At 37.0% G+C, this 17,722-nt stretch overlaps 1 protein-coding gene across 1 annotated transcript; it reads right to left on the bottom strand.

The window, feature by feature from the left end:
* Positions 1 to 188: 188 nt before the first annotated feature.
* Positions 189 to 4,386, bottom strand: LOC107064224 (malate dehydrogenase, mitochondrial). Its single transcript, XM_089178216.1, has 6 exons — positions 4,197 to 4,386; positions 3,781 to 4,076; positions 1,329 to 1,752; positions 1,235 to 1,285; positions 949 to 1,151; positions 189 to 620 (listed from the first exon to the last, which is right to left on the bottom strand). The coding sequence occupies exons 1-6, from the start codon at positions 4,384 to 4,386 to the stop codon at positions 519 to 521; spliced, it is 1,266 nt and encodes a 421-aa protein (XP_089034342.1). The 3' UTR covers positions 189 to 518.
* Positions 4,387 to 17,722: the final 13,336 nt, after the last annotated feature.

The raw sequence follows: 17,722 nt of genomic DNA, 5'->3' as shown, positions 1-17,722 counted from the left end.
TTTTATTAATTTATTGAATATTAAGAATGTTAATTTATGTTATGTACTTTTATACTGGGAATAGGCGTCATGTTCCGCATTTTTAGTGAGAAATGCAAGGAATGCGTTAGCAATTAAATAGAAGAAAAAATGGTTAATAGTTAATCGGAATGAAGTTCCCTGAAGTGTGTATGATTTTTGTCCAATTTGTAAAAGCTACCTTTTTCTAGATTATACTGAATACATTTTGTCTTTTAAGTGTATATATATATCATGAATACGAATCATCGTGTCATTACGGTACTCATCTAACGTCATCAACCAATCTCTTCACGTAACTACGTCGTTCGAATCGATTTCCAAACGGACCGTTCCTTTCATGACATTTCCAACCGCAATTCGAATAGATATCGCAAATGAGATTGCTACAGTTACCGCGTGTCTAGAAAATAACGGAATAAATGATAAATCATTTAGTAGTATGATTTCGAATGTATGCTGTGTCTTTTTTTTTACAAATCATTCATACAAAGTTTCAATTAAATTCGACGAATGTGAGATGGGGTGAACGCACGATGACAAACGTCAGGATAAATGGGACACTTCTCTGAGGATATTGATTTAGATCCAAGAGCTAAAGTCTAGAAATAAATACGATAAATGATTAATAATGATTTTTAATAATCAATAAACTTATATATGTATACAGTAGACTCATGTATAACGTGCCTAAGATATTACTACTACTTTAATTTATTCTGTTTCGTAATAGTTTCTTCTTTTTTTCTTTTTTGACCACAATGTTATTAAAAACAGTTTGCGGAAAAGAAGAATTTGTACAATATTTATATGTTTAAAATACATGTGTATTCATGTCAATTATTTTAAGAATAATCAAAACTTTTTTTTATCATATAACATACTAACCGCATTATATGGGAGTCTACTGTACTCGAATTTATTGATTACCTCGCCTTGATTAATAGCTTCTCTTAAAACAGGTATAGCTTCGAGCAAGAGTTTACATTCGTTTTTGTTAAGAGGTGGGATGCCAAGGTACTTTTGAATACCGTCTGGACCTAATTCAAGTTGAGAAGCAAAGTACGTAACTTCTGGTATCACGCAAGAACGAACGTAAGCACATTCTATTACTCCTCTTTGTTGTCGTACAGCTAAAATGATAAAATCATTTAATTATTATCATCGTATATATTATATTATTCCAGGTAATGTTTCATTCATCATTTCGTCGTACATTTGCAAAGTGAAATGCAAAATCTAGCAGTGGCAAATGCCGAAGCATAAATCGAAACGTTACATCCACAATTGGCTTTTAAAACGTCTTCGTCAGCTTTTCTCACAAAATTGGTTAGATTCTTCATCTCTTGCTAAAATAGCAATTACTTTCTTTAAGTGCCTTTCAAATAGTATACTTTCTCGTATGATACTACCGCAACACTTTAGTATAAGTATATACGGCTTGTTACTCGTTGAATATTTATCAAAATCAATAACCATTGATAAATTGACGCGTGGTGTCATTTGAGAGAAGAGAGGGATGCTAGTACACGGACAGCATCCTCCAATAACCGGTACCACGACACATTCCGGTGCTATACCAATCAATTCTGCTGCTAAACTATTTGCTCTTACACAATCGAGAGTGGTCACTCCAAATATACGTTTGCATTCATAGATTCCAGCTTTTTTATACATTTCTACTGCCACGGGTACTAAACTGTTAACCGGGTACATAGCGATTGCTAACATTGCCTGTAATTAAAATACAAAAAGATATTTTAATTATAAAATGTATTAGTAAAAATGATAAAATAACATTAATAACATTGGTTTCGTTTAATAAAAATAAATTTAATCATTATTTCAATCTATAAAATATTCAACAATTTATACTGCAATCGGTCGTATGTTACCGATCTTTAATAAAAGTTATATTTTTTTGCAATTAAATACATGTAATAGTCTATTTAATACTGGCTTAAAAAACATAAAATAAAATTTTTATAAATTATTACTATCGTAAATTACAAAACGAAGAACTAAACTATTGGAATGCGGAAATTGTAATCGAAACATTAAATTAATTTGATAGCGTTAATAATAAAACAAAACATTGAAAATAAAACTCGTATGTGAGTAATGCACACGTTAAAAAGGATAAGAGAAATTTGTCTCATGTATCATGGGTCTTTGTAAAGAAAAGAAATGTTAAGAAAGAGAAGATAAGGGTGGGAGAATAAAAAAAAATGGAAGACGATCGACGAGCGACATCCTTGTCCTTGTCGAGACACCGTCGTCGTTCGTAGTGGAGGAATGTCGAAAACAGCTTTGGCGTAATTAATGAAGCTGCGAGGGCGTTAAAAGCCGAGGCCAACCGCTATACATAAGAAATGATGTTCGGTCGTGCATAAAACACGAAGACTGCCCATTATTCGGCTGTACAACGTATTTTCGCTGCCGACCACATCTTTTCACAAGCAAAATGCCAGACGTTAGAGAGTACGACGACGCCTTTCGTTGGTAGGATAAACACACCACCGAAGAAGAAGATTAAAAATGTTTTGCTTGGCCGAGAGCCGACTTACTGGAAACGATGCAATTGTTTTTTTTTCTTTCTTTTTTCACCAAACCAAACGAGAAAAACTTTCAAATTGTTTTCACGCATTTATAAATTGTCCAACCGTGTTATCGTATCGTTCAATCGTATAATATATCGATTTGTTTCTTATTTAAAAATAAGAATGCAGAATAATTATTTATTTATAGTTGAATTTTTTTCTAATGAAAAGTCAAGTCGAATATTTAACATTTATCATTATAATACAAATTTTATCACCATTATTATAACAAGATGTATGTATCTTGAAATCGAGCAAATATTAATTGAAAATATTTCAAATTGGAGTTGATAGTTCCTTCATAAAGAATTTTTATTGGTTGCCAAAGAGGATTAAAAAAGATTACACTTAAATCTTTTTTTGACGAGTAACGAATCAACCCGAACTCTCAATCCACTTTAAAAACGTACACCCAATTTGAGTGGTTTCATCGAAGTGAAAAAAGGGGTGTTAGTAGTAGGGACGATTTGTTCCAGGAAGAATTAAAGATGTCTCTATATAAGTTTACTTTATGATTTTAATTAGTTTAGTAGGATACGATTGATATTATTTATGTATATGAATACGTCGTTTATAAAAGATTTCCACTCTTCAGTGATATATCAAAATCTTGATGTTAATCGAATAAATCTCTGACACTTTCTCCCCCTCTCTTTCTCTCTTTCTTTCTCTTTCAGTTTTTTTCTTTATCTCGAGATGCGATTAAAGTCGAAGAAATCGAACGAGTAAATAAATCTTATCTAACGTTTATGTCAGAGGTTCTGCATAAGGATAAATGAGCTACGTTTGTATAGGTAATGTTTGCTTATATACGTATCTAGATATATATACATATAAGTATTTACATATACACGTATACGTTTAAATGGAAGGACGTGTGTACTAAAGATATTCCGACAAAGAGATCGTTGGCTCGTAGAATCGTCTCGCGATCTCACCAACGCATCGATGCAACGTCGTTTAGGGAATTATCGCAAGAAAGATGCTGGTGTATCCTTGCTCGAGAAAGATAGAAAAAGAAAAAAAGAAAGATAAAGAGAGAGAGAGAGAGAGAGAGAGAGAGAGAGAGATATGCTCGCACGCTCGGCAAGCAATTTGCATCGTAATTAAGATTGTCAGTTTTGTTACTATCTTCCTCCCCGTGGTCGTTCTGGTCGCTTACTCGAGGACAGCTTCTAATGACGTTCGGTAGTAAATCCGACAAGATCTCGGCGTTTGACTCAAGTAATTCCGTTGGTGTCGATTCGCCTTGAAGATTTTTTCCAGCTACAGCTACGACTACTTTTGCATCCTGCAGCGTTCGCGTCAGGCATTCCTCGTTGTGTGGATACGTCGTGACTTTGCATCTCGTGTCAACGTGATTGAGCTCAGATGCGAGATACTCGGTCGTTTCCTTATCGTATAGCGAGATCTCATCGATCAGGGAGGATCGTTTAAGTAACAGGGACAAAAATCTTCCTTTAACATAATGTTAAACAATTTTTAAATAAAATATTGTGTTATAGGTTAATTCAATATTATAAATAACGTTTATTATCTAATGTATAATTAGTATTTTATAAATGAGATAGTAAATACCGGTTTCATTGTTAGCACCTAGTATTGCAACTTTCATAGATTTTGATAGAAGTATATTGGATTGTCTAAATCCTCGAATTAAAACTGTTACTCCTGATCTTGGTATACTCAAATATCCATACTTTTTAATTTTACATTTAAGAAAAGATATAGATAATCTTTGCCATAGATGATATTTTAATGATAACATTTTATCTATCTATATAAAATTTAATTAAATCTAACCATTATAAAAATTCCTGTCAAGTATAATAAATATATAGAACAGTAACAAATGAATGAATATAATGTTCCCACGATGATCGTTGTTTCCAAGGAATTCGTAGTAAGTTCAACGAGCGATAAGCCAAGAGTTCCAAGAGATCAAGAGCCGTAGTTTCGAAAAGACACGTCCAGACACCACCACATTCTTAGGATCCACAAATGCTTCTTCTTAAATGTTAACTAACGTAAGTCCTCGGTCTCTTCGTAGTGATATCTCTTGACACATTTCTTTCTTGGACGTAACTTTCTAAGGAACGCATTCACCGTTTGTTGTAGACTATACGAACGAACGGTTTCGTTGATATTATTTCTTAAAGTTTGAGAAGAAGAACTTTCTATTCTGTAAAGGGCGATTTAACCACAGGTTATTTTTAGATTCCTAAAGAAACGATCGTATTTTTCCTACTTACCTTATCAAAGAAAGAATTTGTAATTGCTCACGTATTTGTAACGATTCATGCACAAGACAAGGACGAGGATGTGTGAGATAGTACTAAAATGGTGACTAGAAAAGAGAAGAAGGAAAAGAAGAAGAAGAAAAAGAGGAGAGGGAGGAGGAGGATAAAAGAGAGAAAGACCGGTCGCATCGGTAATGATATCCCATTACTATTTTATGCCACACTGATGCTGATGATTTCCTTCTGAAGAATTGCTTTGACCGCAAAGACCTTCCTCGAATCGCCCTCTTTTAACCTCTTCGAAATCATCGCTTGCGATCTTGGTTCAACGTGGAAAGACAGAAAGAAAGAAAGGAAGAAAGAGAAAGAGAGAAAAATAGAAAGAGAAAGATTCTCTCTTCTCGCTTTAGGAAAATGATCTGTGTGCCGATGTAATGTCGGTAATCAACGCGGCTACCTTCCACGATACCTCTTAACGAACCATAATCAATATAGCATTCCATCTTGGTACCTTTTATTTCGTCCATCATGCGTAACGAAGTCGTGTAATAGCACCCAAGAGCTAACCTTGAGTCGTGTGAAAGCTGAAAGATAGTTATACATAGGTTTTGCTCTATCGTGTTATTTCATTTCTTTTCTAACGTGTTTTTAATAATCGTCGATGCGTAGCTGAGTCAATACAACTGCGAAATTTATAGCCCATGCCTACTGCGATTCGTAAGCACGTTGCCAATGAGTCACGCTTGACCCAGAATATATACACTTACCTTCTACTAGTCAAGGTGGATCTTGACCTACCGTAAATGATTTGCGTGTGTTTCTTTGGCTTTGATCGAATACAAATCATTTCGATTTAGATTTTTAAAAATTTTTATTTTTTCAATATATTTTTATAATAAATAAGTTATGCATGTATTATTATATATACAATGTTTATATACATATTAGAATTTAAAGTAATTTTGTCATCTCGTTTTAAATAAAAATCGAGCTAAGAAGAAGTTGAATTTTTGTAATCATCGTCAGTCAACAGCTCGTAACGTACGAAGCTTTTTTAACAGCGAGTCATTAACTTCTGAAATGTCAGAGATACTTAGACGTGTGATTTGGAATTCTTTGTATATTTTGTACTATAACGAAGACAGCTTAATTTTTTGTTTTTGTTTAAAGAGTAGACAGTTGGAATGTAATTTTCTTACACGTTGAATTTTTTTACTAGCTTTCGTTTTAATTTTTAGTCAAGTCATCTTAGATATTTATTAAACGATTATACCTTTTATTGGAAAGTTAACGATAGTAATGCGAAGTACGATGGCTCGATGGGACACATTTAAAGGCGGAGTCAAGTAAACGCCTAGTCTGAATTTGAGTCACCGTTATCTATTAATAGTGAGATGAATATTCGAAGTATCCAAAATACTGTTATTTTTCATTGTCATGAATCTTTCAACATTACAGGGATTCGAAGATATTTATACAAAGAAGAAGAAAAAGAAGAAGCATCCGTAGAAAAAGGATTAGAAGAAGAAAACGATTTGAACGTGTGAGAAACGACAGAGAAGGAAATTTTATTAACTCGTTAAGTGCGACCTTAACGTTCGTTTTACTCTAGTGTAGTATTGATAAAGTAATATTGCGTTAATGCAAATAGCTAACTATTACTTGTGATTATGCGAAGGTGTTAAACGCAACGTTATCGAGAAGGCAATATTACCGTGGATGGATTATCTCAAAGGTGTGAGGCAGGTAAGTAACAATTACGTTACAACATTGACGATGCTTTACTCTTTTACAGGAAGGTCGTCGGTTATTATCTTTGGTAACGTCATAAACCTATCATTAAAGTGGACGTTGAAAGAAGCGTCAGTGCCAATAAACGATCGCTAAAGTTCAACGTTTTACTCATGATTTAGATCGTTCTTGGAAAGTCGTTAGCACGAAGAAGCAGAAGATGAAGAAGATGAAGAAGAATATTATCTTCACGTGGTATCCTAAGGAGTTAAAGATCGTGACTTTTCACGAATCATAATATCACCTTAAACGTTCAATACGTTCGCTTTTCATATAGAAAGAAAAGAAAAGGATTCTTCGATATCTAATTGTCTGTAATATTCGAAAGATCGTATTCGTGTAAATAGATATATACATACATTATTTATTTATTTATTAAAGGGAACTTTAAGATCCGTAAGAGTAGAAGATGCAAATGCATTTTCAATTTCTCGATCGTAAAGAGAATATTCCCTCTGACCGCAGAGAAGATCGAGCTGCTGTTGCTGCGGCTGGAACACGTAGCCGAACCACGGATAAATTCGATGCGGAGGTATGGCATATGTGTTGCATATATGACACAAAATTAAACCATCGAGAGAAAAAAAAGAGAGAGAGAGAGAGAGAGAAACAGAGGATTCCATAGCGACTGGTAGTAGAGTCAGCAGAAAACAGTCTGGAAAAAGAGAATAAAATGAAAATTTATGTTTAGAGTTGGTAAGGTGTGTCCACATAAATTGGTGTCGTATAGCATTTAAAAACAATCGAAGAAAAAAAAAAAGGAGAAAGTATCGAGACTGTAACGATTTTACATAGATGACTCGTTGATTAGTTTCATAGCGAACGAGATATTATATCGATGATGAAAATGAATTTATGAAATAAATCAAACCTCTCGTGATTGTCGATGAACAAAAAAATAAAAAAATAAATAATTCACGTTTTATGAAAAGTTAATTTTCACGATGTTGATTACATACACACTTGAAACATCTTGAAGATAGTATGAAAAAAAGAGAAACCGAAGAAAAAATAAGAAACAAAAGAAACTGTAATAAATATTGCGTTATTTAAGCATATTCTAATTACACGCTTGAAGTTTAAATGAAAAGAATCGATACGGTCTGTAATATGAAAAGGATGAATTATCGACGATACGAGCAAATCCGACAAATAGTTCTTTCTCTCCCATAGAGGAAGAACTATAGAAAACTATTGCGCTTAGGAATGCAGATCAAGTTCATAAAACATTTAAAACGTCCCATTCCGCGGAACATTAAGGCGTTAATAATATCAGCTAGAAGAGATGGCAGGAAGGACGGACGTATATTCGTTATATACGATCGCGAATGTGGTAACCTTAGAGGCTGCTAGGAGTCTGTTAACCGAGGAAGCCTTTGAATCTTGATAAGAGCAAATACAATCTACCCCTTAGAGAGGATCCTAGAGCGTGTGCGCGCGCCTGTCAAGCAACCGTATTGGTCAGTTTGCGCGGTTTTCCGAAGAGCCACCGCATTGCATCGTCTCGAGTTACCGACATCGTATCTACGTATGTACTCTCCCTACACCCCCCCCTTACATACCACCCCCTTACACGCATACATATGTAACTAAGTGTATAGTTGAGTATACGTACGTGCAATACAAAAGTATAAAAGAAAGAGAAAGAGTAGTTTCTTGTTCTTTCCGCATTCCCGACACGCCGCGTGATGTTTTGCGTTGAACGTTCGAACGTTCGAGCAAATGTGGTTGCTTGCTAATATTCGTCTCCTTTAGGTTTACTTTTACTTTAATAAGTGCCAACTACGAAAAGAGATGAGAAAAAGTAGGAGAGGTAAGAATAAGAAGAGGTGTGATAGGTGCGAGAAGAGTTCTTAAATTCCGTGAAATTCCGGTACGATTACAAGGCACAATACAACTCGGCCACGCGAGCTCTCACCATCCCCACGAGGACTCTCCTTCGAGAGTTCGCCTTTTCCATGTAACCGTCCTCTATCTGTGAGTTACTACGTCGGAATCGGTGTAAATTCGACTTGTTAGCATGCTCGAAAAAAAGAAAGAAAAAGAAGAGGGGCGGGGGAGAAAGAGAAAGATCGAAAGGAGATCGCGAAATCGACCATTTTCACCTCACATACGATTTATGTAAAGACTTTAAAGTGTTTGCATACGCGCGTAGGCATGTGTGTTATCTTATTTACTTTCCGGAAAGGTATGGGGGATTTTTCTTTTTTTTATTCGTTACTTATACGCGTTGTGTATGCATGTATGTATTTAAAGTACCATATAGATTCTTATTTACGTTAAGATTTAACTCTTCGGTATGCTCGTTAATTAAATAATAATCGAAAACGTCGTGCAACGAGCCTAATGAGACACACACGGCGGCTATTTGAATGGCTTAAATAGCCAAGACGAGTCATCCATCTTTTCTTCCGACCTGCTTCTCGGGTAACTCATCGTGTTTCTATCTTCTTGCGATAGATGTACCGGTTGGCCTTGGTAATATAGACGACGCCCCCCCCCCCCGACGATAACGACGATGATTATGATGACGATGACGATGACGATGACGATCATGACACTGACAAAGACATCGTTTAAGATGAGGATCGTAAAAATTGTAAATCTCGCGATACACGAGGATTGATAGAAAATTATCTTTCCTAGTCAATAAGGCCCTTTTAAATTCACCGACACATACGAAAAATTATTCGCAATTCTTCGCGTAACTCGCGCGCCACGTCGAGTCTCATTCATAATCAGGAAGATGGATGCTAGAGAAACCACTTACGAAAGCTCTTTTCATAATCTTCTTATTTTACTCTCTCTCTTTTTCTTTCTTTTTTCTTGTTGTTTTAATTTTCTTTTTCAATCTCTTTCGTGTGGAATACGGCTCGATTCGAGTCAATTATTCTGAACTTCGAGATATGCCACTCCGTGGCATTAACTTGGCATTATTCACGCACGAATGAAATTAAGAACTGTCTGTTTTATCTTGGCATGCGGTGAATTTACAATGAAATCCTTTCATAATCTCCAACGTGCAAAAGTTTGTCGATCGACGATGGCCTTGTACAGTTACCATAATTATTATTATATATATATATATATATATATATAATAATGATAATGACAATAATTAAGATATATATATATATATATATAAAATTATTTATCTACGTGTGACTAGATGTTTAAATTAATTTCATAAAGACAAGATATTTGATATTTTTCTGAGTCTAGTTTTAAATACCGATCGACGTTGCAAAAGCGTAACTAATTGTAAAGTAAATAGATATTAAAGTTAATTCGTGGAATATCTTGGACAAATGTTTACGACATCAAAGCGGGCAAACATGGAATAGCTGCGAATGGGGTTGTGTGTTTCTAACGTAGTGTCATCGCGCAGACGTATACGGTTCTTGCTTCTGCGGCTCGTATATCGACCGCGCGCCGGTAACTCGCAGAGCAGGAAATTAATCGCATATTTTCTCACGATATAATACTACATCATGGACGATATCCACCTGCCAACAACATTCAACTCGTTCGTTGGCAGCAAGCTTTAGCCGTTCTAAAACCAGAAACGGACGGTGCCTTGCTGATAATTGATTTAATTGCTCGCGATGTTATCGACGATACTGAAATACTAACAATAAAATAGTTGGTGTTTGTAAACGGTGGTAATTACGGAACGTCGGTGGACCTAATGTGGCAGCGTGCTTTGTTGGAAAATGATTTACAAGAACATTTAAGAATGCCAACACGGTTGGTTGCTTTTATATAGATACGATAAATAGAGATATATTTTTTCAAAACGACATCAGATCTGATTCGATTTATTTTTGTTCTTTTTAACGAGAACTTTCGTTGTAAAGGGTTTTTTTTTTTTTTTTTTTTTTTTAAATTAAAACTAAATATGTAGTATGTTTTACATTGTACGAATGTCGGAACGATAAAGAAGAATGTTGTCTCTCGATGGAGTGGTAAAGACAAGCAAACAGCCTTTGGTGGCAGTAGTAGGATACACTTAAGACGATCGGAGAAACGTAAGATCGTTTAATCGTTTCAACGAATAAACCGTGTTGTCGGCATGCGTATTAAGTATAGACGAGAGAAGCACGGTGATTGGCATAACCGTCGACACCGTCTGACCGAACGGTTATGCTATTTAGAAATAAATAAGCGCATTGGCATTCGAGCATTAGAACTCCTCACTCGACCGCTTTTTCTTTAACGACGATGGTTGGCGCCGTCTCGACGTTTCTTGCTGAATTCCTCTAATCAAAGAGGTTATCGAGGATTGCGTATGGTGCTCATTGAACGTTCTTACTTCCAAGGACGAAGAGACCGGAGGACATACGTCGCGATTAAGAAGAGAAATCGCTGCTCTTGCCTCGGACGCTAACGACGAGGAAGAACTCGTCTCGCTGGTAAGGCGCGTGAGAAGATCCGCCAAACGAATTCCATCTTGCTTTCTTTTTGTCCTCATATTTCTACTCTCTTATTTCTTTTTCTAACGTGTTCTCCTTCTGGTTGTCATCCTCATCCGACCCTCCTGTGTTTCCCTTATCGATAAGAGAGCAACGACATTAGAAGTACGAAATTCTCATACGTTCACTAAAAGACTTGGGGTAAATAAATTCCTGGTTAATCATACGGTTTGGTTACACATATGTATCTAACGTTTAAATCTTATTAACTTCGAATGATTCGTTAGAAGGTTTTAAGCAACGCGATATTATCGTTTTAATATTTTCCGATGATAGTTAGGCTCACTAGCTGTACGAGAGACATTCAAAGGGTAGAGCGATATACTGTGCCACGATTGGAAAGTGAAAGGATCACGATACCAACGATAGTCAAGAGAGACTATAACCGAATACCTGTCGAACGGTCTGATCTGTATGATCGACATGGTTACGAGGATGAAAGGCAGAAAGGGAGCACGGATATAAGAAACGCGTTCGAATCGAATGCGTAATTTGTACGATCGAATGGCTGACCTAGCGCAATGTCTTCGAAACGCACTCTGCATATCTATATATATACCTACGTAAATATCGTTAGAAATATGCATAAGATTTTATTAGAACCGATTACGATTTCTTACTCGTTCGTTGAACGTGATTGTCGATATAAATACCGTCGACTTCGTTAATAATAAAAAAAAAAAAAAAAAAAAACGAAAATAAGTACAGGCATTGGCCTCGATGTGATTAAATAAATGAAAAAAAAGAATAAAAATAAAGAGAAAGTATCGGTGAAACACATAGGTACGTGTAGATATATTAGTGTATAAATATATATATATACTCGTTTATTAGCTTAGAATATTTCCCATTAGAATCAATCTCGTTTCTCAACGTGATCACCTTTCGATCGAAATATAAGAAATTAATGATGTTGCATTATAAGCATTCTCGTAACGCATAATAGCGCATGATCAATGATCGTCACACCTAACTCGTAAAAATACTGCAAGCCGGATTCATAATTTGTCACCTTCGTGAATTTGTCGCTGAAGGCGTGTATATAACCGTGAGATAAACATATTCTAAGGACCGGTTATGCGGATGCGTTAGACTGATAAGGTGACGTAGAAGGACAAAAGGACGAAAGGTGAACGTCCTGGATACCCTTTTGCCAGGCGACAAGCGAGTAAGGAAGGCGTTAAAGGACGCTAATCGCACCTATCGTAGCTCGTCGCTCTTTCTAAATCGTCCTTCGTAAAGACCTCTTCTTCTATTGAACTCACAAGGCCTATACTTATCTCTTCTTTACTGAAAAGCATCACGATGTCCGGTCATTGTCAGGAACGTCACGCGAGCCTATAAAATGTGCTCGATCGTAAGAACGGAATGTTATAAACGAATATAACGAAATTGACCGAAGATGATCATCGATTATATATATACCTGTGGTCTCTCTCTCTCTGTGTGTGTGTGTATGCATGAGAAAGAAAAAGAAAAGAAGAGACAGAAAGAAAATAAAAAAAGAATAAGGTTGTTATAGTCGCGTGGCTCGTTCAAGTAAATTCAGTTATCCTTAGTATAAGTATGTACATATAGGTGAACCTAAGTGTAAGATACTTACATAGAATATAGTAGATATGGTAACAAAGGCGGGATACCTGAGATAGGTTAGAAAACGAAGGGGAAGAGCAAAAAAAGAAAGAGATGACGGGTGAACGGCCGCTGAATGGCACGACCTTCCGAGGAGGCCGGCCGTCTGCGCGATCCTGCATCTGCACTCCCCCGCAACGAGCTTCCGCGTTGTAGTAGAAGCACTTTCTTGCTAAGCGTTAGAACACCTTAGTGATATTACTCCGATCCGATCGTTGCCAGCTCACGATACGTCTTTGCTTTTCACCTGCGATTATTTCAATTGGTATCGATCGTTAAAGTTGAACGTATCTGACAATAAGCTAACTAAAGTACATGTGTTTATAGGTTTATGTATATGTATGTTACCGTAAAAGACCAAAATTTGAGAATGTTAGGATTCACATGGTCACTTGTCAACATATAACAAATACATCGGTGAAAGATCTTTTTATACATTAATGTGTAAGAGTTCTATGCCATCTTCCTATCTGTAGAAAATTACATCAGGAAAGTATTTCCGCGTTTATTATTACTTAGTTGAAATTGTTGACCCACGTAGTCTGAGAAAATGTAAGTTTAACGAGCGAGTTAAAAGATAAAAGAAAGAGAAAACGGAAATATCCGTTTTGAAGTTTAGAGAACAGACATTAGTTCGAAAATTGTGCACGGACGTTACCTTCTTATAGACGTAACTCGTAACAGCTGTGAGGTAAATGCAAACATGAATCAACATAATTAACCATTTCATTACAACGTTTCATCCCCGTTTTACGCTTTACAACGTCGTAAATAACGATTACTCCTAAGCATTACGGTGGTCACGATTGAAGCAGTTTATGCGTTTCAGACACTGCATATATTACTCGATTATGGTCAGACATAGCTTTGGTGCACGCGTTTGCCGACGTACGATAATGTTAAAGATTAGCTAGAAGAATTTTTTTCATCGCAACGCGACTTCCATCCCGTTGCTCGAGTTTGCAACGGTTACGAGAGTGCTTTGCTCGTTATCGTCTCATTTAGATATTATGCGAGTTGCACGATGTCCCGACCTCCTGGTAAGCAAGATCCTTCCATTCGAATTAATTCGAAAAGTATCGTATCGTATCCTATCGTATCAAAAGTACGGGAAGTACCATGAGAAGTCTCGAACTCGTTCGTCTCATTGATTCTATATACATGTATATTCATCTCATGAACGAATGATTATTTGAATAGGATGTTAAAAGGTTTGGCAGATTTATCGCTATTAGTTAAGAATTGAAAGGACTAAGTGACAAAGTATTAAGCTTGGCTCGTTAATTAGTAATATCAAGAATCCTGGACCACCAAGAGTAAAATAAACCAACCCCATTAGACACGGATCGATAATTTTAATATAATTCTTGAATTCTTTATACTTGAATATGGAATTCAGTATGAAAAGGAAGTTGGAGGAGCGGGACATAGCGAAGGTGGCACGTCTAGCTTACATACCTGATTTCTCTCTCTCTCTCTCTCTCTTGTCTTCTTCTTATTTTATCGACAAACCACATAATCTTATTTAAGCAGAGTTCTAATAATAGTTCAGGAGGCGTTTTTTATACGTGTTCGCGGCATTAAGCAGACGCGCTGGCCGATCCTCGTTTTCTCTTATTGTCAATGAAAAATACTTCGTGCTGGTAAACCGGCTACGCTCAGCTAATGCGCCTCTATCTCGGCGCGGAAGAACTCTCGCCGCGAGAGAAGCGCAACGGGGCACAAGAGTGCAGTGACTTTGCCTTGCCGAGAGGCTGCGCCTAAGCTCTAGTAAGGATCGGAGAGTATTTTTCCTTATGTTACTTAGCCACCACCATCACCACCACCATCGCTAACAACAACAATAACAACAACAACAACAACAACAACAATAACAACAAAAACAACAACATCAAACGATCTACCATCACCACCACCACCACCACCACCACCACCATCACCAACAGCAATCCTCCTCCGGTTCTCTTTCTATTCGCCTAGTCTTCCTTCTCTCTTGCATTCAGATCCACCTACATCATTGCCATTGGCGCCTCTGCGATCCTCCAACGGAGATCCTGTTCGAGTCGTGGCGCTGGCATTGTTGCCAGGAGCCCTTAAGGGCAAAGGCGTAGTTCATGCGTCGGGATCGCAACGAGGTCGACTTGTTTATGGTACCGTGGTAACGAGATATCTTCCCTAGAGATTAATGTCCAGCGCGCTTTTGGCGTTTCCACGAGCCAAGGGAATCACGTTTTCCGTGATTTCGTTCAAGCTGGATGATAGTTTCGATATCATGACTGTGTCTTTCCACGTCTTTCTTCAACTTAACGTTTTCCACCTATACTTTAGTACAGATTTTAGTACGTACATATATATGTATATATACATAGTAACGTATTATAAACGTCCAACAAGGTATCTTGGAAAACGAAATAATCGTTCGAGTAATATCTTCCTATGTGTAAATCAACGTCGATCTCTCGATCTCGATGTATATCCTAAGCCTTTTACAATGTATAAGCTGTGTCACAACACGAATATCTAAGATAGATTTTTATTTTTTATTTTCTCTTATATCTACTATTCTATGACATTTTAATACAAACGCCAGAATGTACTACCTACGAAATCAATGTTATACATCGCAACGAACTAAATTCACAGCGATAAAGTTCAGATGGACGTCGACACGCGTAACATCTTAAGAGTCAAAGAAAAATCTTGAGCCTGTCGTGTCGGCTGACTCACGCAACAAGGTCCCTGCGTTTCGCGTACAAGCTCACGAAGTCGTGATCAAGATTCTGCTTGTGCTCATGTGCTAGCTCGAACTAGCTAGCTAGCTAGCTAGCAGGGTGATCACGTTTCCCCGTTCTTCCCATGATTCTCTTCTGCGAGTACTACGAAAGAAATTAACTATCTTCTTGAAAATTGAATTAATCGATTATCGAGAAGGAAAGGATTACACGATCTCGTTCGACCGTGAAACATCGATAAAGTACCAGTAATTTTATAGAAAACGAACGCGATACCGTTTCTATAATGTTTCATCTTCTATTTGCGTAAGACAAATTGGATATAGCATCGTACGTACATATATACAAGTATCGTATATATTTCTACCTTAACTATACTACTATATACTACGATCACATGAGGTAGCGTTATCGTTTCCTGGTTACCAGCAACATGGCAAGACTTTCTGAAAGTGTAGGATTATTCTAGACATGCCAACAAGTTAATAATAACGTACAATCTCTTTCTCTCTTCGCCTAAATGCGGAGCTACGAGTTTCTTGGTCCTTAGCCAAACCCAAAGCCAAGTAACTCGTCTTATTTTTATCCCTCTTATTTTTTCTCTCAATTCGACCTCTCTTTCAAATCCTTCTGATACTTCCAATTACCTCATCTGAAACTTGCGGAGCGCATGTATAATAATAAATTAGACGAATAAACCTTCCTTTATTTTTAATAAATGTGTATATTTTAAGAATCACATATCTTTAAAAAAAGAACTCATAGTAAAATTAGAAAAAAAAATAAACAAATATTAAAACACTGAAAATAAATGTTGAATATTTGGTAGATATTTTAGGAACAACAAACAGACACACATATTCTATTATCATCCTCATCGATCTATCACTCATCTGGTACTCTTTTCAATTTCAAGGTGAGGGTTACGGGTAGAGAAGCTAAGTGGTAGTAGGATGGGTAAAGACACCGAGGGCTATTATTAGAGTTATCGCTGCAGGAAGTTCAACCCCCTTCGTAGGTAGGTACGTATTCGTTCGTTCTTCTCAAGTTGGTACGTGTTTCTACTTGGCCGTTACTTACAGAAGAGATCTACTCATCGCTGTCTCCGTAGCGCCAGGTTACCCTCGGGATGTCCGTGAAATAGGTCCAGGCTAGACTACACGTTATTATCTTTTCTCTATCCGCGCCCCTATCGCCAGATGTTCGATGCTTCGTAACGGTGACCGTAGCCATAAATAGAAGACGTTCTTTCATAATTTACCAAGCTGTTGCACTCGAGTGTAAACTTCCATGGAGTCAAGAATGGAAGTCTTCTTAGCATATACGTGTCTTCTTCTTGTAAGAGAGTATAAGAGAGATGGAAATAGTGTATGTGTGTGTATGAAAGAGAGAAAGATAGTGCCACTGTCACACGTCGCCTACTAACAAACGTAAACACTCGAACGAGCAAAACAATGCACCTATCTTCGCACGGCATCGCGTCTCGAATCCACGACAGGGCAGCCCTGTCTCTCGAGCCGACGATGCAAGGGGACCTCCTTCTCCTCCTCCTCCTCTTCCTTACATCAGAGTGTGCCGGTGTTCGCCACGGGCGAACCTAGACCTCGAAAGCATCCTTGAACTTGGCGAATGCTCCGAGAGGGGTGAGAGGGCAAACTATGCGTGGCGCCCAAGGCGTTCAAGCCGAGTTATATATTCCCGTCCTGGCTTCGCCTCGCGGTGTTCATCATCCCGGAACACCGATTCGTAAATAGATAGGTTGAGGCTTCGCGGCATTGCTCCGTATCTGGAATGCGAAAGTCGACCGATACACGAACCAAACCGAACGTGTATGGGTTTTCTTTTACAGTTTTTAGTATCGGACATGAAAGGAAGAAAGAATGCACGCGGGTACTGCGAAAGCTTTCTTTTAATTCGATTTCATGTGTTTTTTTTAACGGGACTCGTTAAACGTGACAAGATTTTATCAAAGTTTTGATTCTACAAATACATTGGTTGAAAGTACTCTTTTCTTTTTACTTTAACCCCTTAACGCACAATTTTTTTGAAAAAAAACCGGCCAAAAGAAATCGATTTTTTTTTTCATGTAAAAAAACACAATTGAGAACATTGTCTTAGCAAAAAAATTAAAAAAATACAAAATTATCAAAATTTTTATAGCAGCATAGAATACAAAGCTGCTCGAGTTAACTCGAGTGTGCAACTTAAGGGGTTAAATAAAGTTGGATTATAATCAT

The sequence above is a fragment of the Polistes dominula genome, unplaced genomic scaffold (assembly GCF_049000335.1).
Source record: "Polistes dominula isolate Pdom_NZ unplaced genomic scaffold, Pdom_raw_medaka contig_77, whole genome shotgun sequence".
Classification (NCBI taxonomy): domain Eukaryota; kingdom Metazoa; phylum Arthropoda; class Insecta; order Hymenoptera; family Vespidae; genus Polistes; species Polistes dominula.
The sequence above is the reverse complement of the archived record's forward strand: the minus strand, read 5'-3'. Positions and strand labels throughout refer to the sequence as shown.

Excerpts from the sequence above, each read along its gene's own strand:
- LOC107064224 (XM_089178216.1), bottom strand. The coding sequence starts at position 4,386 with ATGTTATCATTAAAATATCATCTATGGCAAAGATTATCTATATCTTTT. Across the intron at positions 1,753-3,780 it reads TCATTAGAAGCTGTCCTCGA|GCAATGTTAGCAATCGCTAT; the intron begins GTAAGCGACCAG and ends TTTTAATTACAG. Across the intron at positions 1,286-1,328 it reads CCAATTTTGTGAGAAAAGCT|TTTATGCTTCGGCATTTGCC; the intron begins GACGAAGACGTT and ends GTAACGTTTCGA.